This window comes from Lolium perenne, chromosome 3 (assembly GCF_019359855.2).
Source record: "Lolium perenne isolate Kyuss_39 chromosome 3, Kyuss_2.0, whole genome shotgun sequence".
NCBI classification, from domain to species: domain Eukaryota; kingdom Viridiplantae; phylum Streptophyta; class Magnoliopsida; order Poales; family Poaceae; genus Lolium; species Lolium perenne.
This window is the reverse complement of record NC_067246.2, coordinates 305,482,053-305,484,787: the sequence shown is the minus strand read 5'-3', so window position 1 is coordinate 305,484,787 and position 2,735 is coordinate 305,482,053. Positions and strand designations below refer to the sequence as shown.

The following is a 2,735-nucleotide window of genomic DNA, read 5'->3' as shown; positions in this document are numbered from 1 at the left end:
CATCAACGAGAGGATAAGCGTCACCCTCGCCTCTGACTACCTCGGACAACGGCAAGGTCAGCATCTTGGCATGTTTTTTTCTCTGTCTTTAGAGCAGCGGCATGGGTTCGCTGCTCACGGCGCGGCGCTCTATCTGGAGGGCGTGCTCGAGCAGCCGTGCTTGTCCTCATCTCCACTGCTGCCGGCATGTCCAACAGCGCCAAGACGATGCCCGCATCCACCAACGTGGAGATGGAGGAGGCAGATATCGCCACCGCTGAAGATGACTCCGCCGGGGTCACACACGGGCAGGGAGATCCGTCCACACCTTTAACATCGGAGAAGCAAAAGGCCGCGAAGCCTAGGTTAAGCACCTCTAGCAATTTCATTCATGGATTTTCCTCTACTATACCTTTAAGGGAGAGTTGTATTTATATTTTTTGAAGGCTGGACAGTGGATTTCTCTATTGTGTATTTTTTATTTTATTTATAATGAAACAAAAGTCTACAAAAAGAAGAAGAAAATAGTCGCTTGAGATGAGTAACTAAAAGAGGCCATAAGCCCGAAAGAAAGAAAAACTATCTAAAATTTGTTGTCCAAGTAGCTATGCCCTGATGATGCTAAAAAAAAAATAGCTATGCCCTGATATGGTCTCCTCTTAACTTTGTGGGCTAGAAGGGCACGGTTCATCCTTAAATCTCTTCCGACATATGTAACATTTGGAGATAAAGTCATTACGAGTGATCCAGATAGACCATGTAATCAACAACGATGGTGGCGCGCCTTCAGCTCGTGCTAGTGTGTGTAGTTGTCGCTAGGTGGTCCGAGTACTAATTTGTAATTTTGTTTACTTTTTAAACTATTTATACTACTGTTGATGATTATTGTTGATGATTATTAATAGATCGATGGATTTTTGGCAAAAAAAAACATTATCAACTTCATGAAAAAAGGCTTGGAAATAGCAAGATTAAGGCTAGACAATGTATCTAGAAGATCAAGTTGTCCCAAGGCAGGGTGAATCCACTAAGGACACAGATATTGCCAGCACAACACACCAAAGAGGTACTGAAAAACAAATGATCTCTTATCTTAAGATGATGCTGACTACACATGACACGGGAATAATCATTCATCACAAAATTCTTAGTTGTACTTATATGATTATTATTGAACGCCACACTTACCTTATAGGGTACAAACAACACACATAGCTTGAAGAAGACAAGTACTCGGAAGAAAAAACCACGCACGATTTGGATGCACACGATCAAGCAGGGAGAGCATGCACGGCACGTCCTTATTGGCTTATTGCTTCCCTCGCATCGATCAGAAGGCCACTTCTGCTTTGGCAAAGTCCTCCCTCTTGTGGGTCACGTCCGCCACCATCTCACCGAACCTGCACGGCGGGCTGACCACCGGCACCGTACGGCGCGCGTGCTGTCCATGCCCGTTCTGGAGCCCATCGGCGTGCACGTCGTCGTTGGACTTGCGTGCGATGATGACGGAGTTCACCACGTCGTCATCAGGGTGGCACACGGCCAGGACCTCGAACCCGCCTCGTCCGATGTCCTCGGGGTCGACGATCGGGTACAGGAACCCGCGCGCCCCGTGCGCGCTGCGCACGACGAGGGCCGCCCCGTCCGCCATGTGCGCGCCGAGGTGGGCGATCACCTTCGCCTTCTCCTCGGCTGCCATGCCCACGAGCGCGGCCAGGAAGACGACGTCGTACGCGCCGAGCTCGCCGGCTAGGTCGGCCACATCCGCCGTGTGGAACGACATGCGCGCGCCCACGTCCGTGTCCGCGCGGAACAGCTTGCTGGCGCGCTCGTTGGCGGCTCCGCACAGGTCGTAGTTGTCGAACACCGTGTCGGGCAGGTGGTGCGCGGCGAGGACGAAGGAGCTGAACGGCAGCGGGCCGGACCCGATGAAGGCGACGCGGGCCGGCGCGATGCCGCCCGGCACGTAGCGCACCAGGAGCTCGTACTCCAGCTTGCTCAGGTTGATGTAGTTGCTGTAGTAGGGGAACATGCCGAGGTGGTCCAGCGGGTTGTCGAAGGCGGCGAGCATGTCGGAGTAGTGAGCTTCCAGCTTCCCCTCGGCCTCGGAGCAAAGACGGATGAGGCCCTCCCGCATCTGCTGCGCCTCCGGGCCGAGCTTGGTGACGTCCACGGGGCTCGCTGGGACGCACGCGGTGACCAGGTCAGTGAAGAGCGCGTCCACGTCGGGGCACGGGCTCAGCGACGGCAGCTTGGAGATGGCGGCGTGGAGCCCGGTGATCTTCTGGACCAGAGCATCCACCTCCTTGTTCTGGTACTCCATTTCAGTTTTGTTGCTAGTTGCTGATGGATGCACGAATGCTGAGGGACTGACAGTGCAGTGAAGTGGTGGAGCTGCAGCTTGGTGAGCTATGGAACGGGCACCACGATGCGTATAAGTAGCAGTACCGTCTAGAGAGGATCGAGCAAGCTGGAAAGGCATGCGGATGCATGCAAGCTTCACGCGTCCATGCCCAATAAGGCTGGTTTCATGCCTCTGTTGTGACGTGTTCAGGTCCGGATATTGAAGTGGACAGCGTACGTTTGGCTGGTTCTCATGCATGACGTGTTCTTTGTCTTCCTCAAGATCTCTTTGAAGATACTAAATATCTTTGCATAGTGTCTAGTTATTTCTCATGCATGTTTGCAAATCTTGATGCAACAACGAAGACATACAGATAAAAAAAGTGCCACTAAAAGAAGATGCTACCAAAAAG

General features: G+C 52.4%; 1 protein-coding gene across 1 annotated transcript; it reads right to left on the bottom strand.

Annotated features, from left to right (window-relative positions):
* Nucleotides 1-1,046: 1,046 nt before the first annotated feature.
* LOC127345328 (probable nicotianamine synthase 2) lies at nucleotides 1,047-2,396 on the bottom strand. The gene has a single exon (XM_051371791.2). The coding sequence runs from the start codon at nucleotides 2,300-2,302 to the stop codon at nucleotides 1,310-1,312; it is 993 nt and encodes a 330-aa protein (XP_051227751.1). The 5' UTR covers nucleotides 2,303-2,396; the 3' UTR covers nucleotides 1,047-1,309.
* Between the last annotated feature and the right edge of the window lie 339 nt (nucleotides 2,397-2,735).

What these genes read in the sequence shown, in the direction of transcription:
- LOC127345328 (XM_051371791.2), bottom strand. Translation starts at nt 2,302, where the DNA reads ATGGAGTACCAGAACAAGGAGGTGGATGCTCTGGTCCAGAAGATCACC.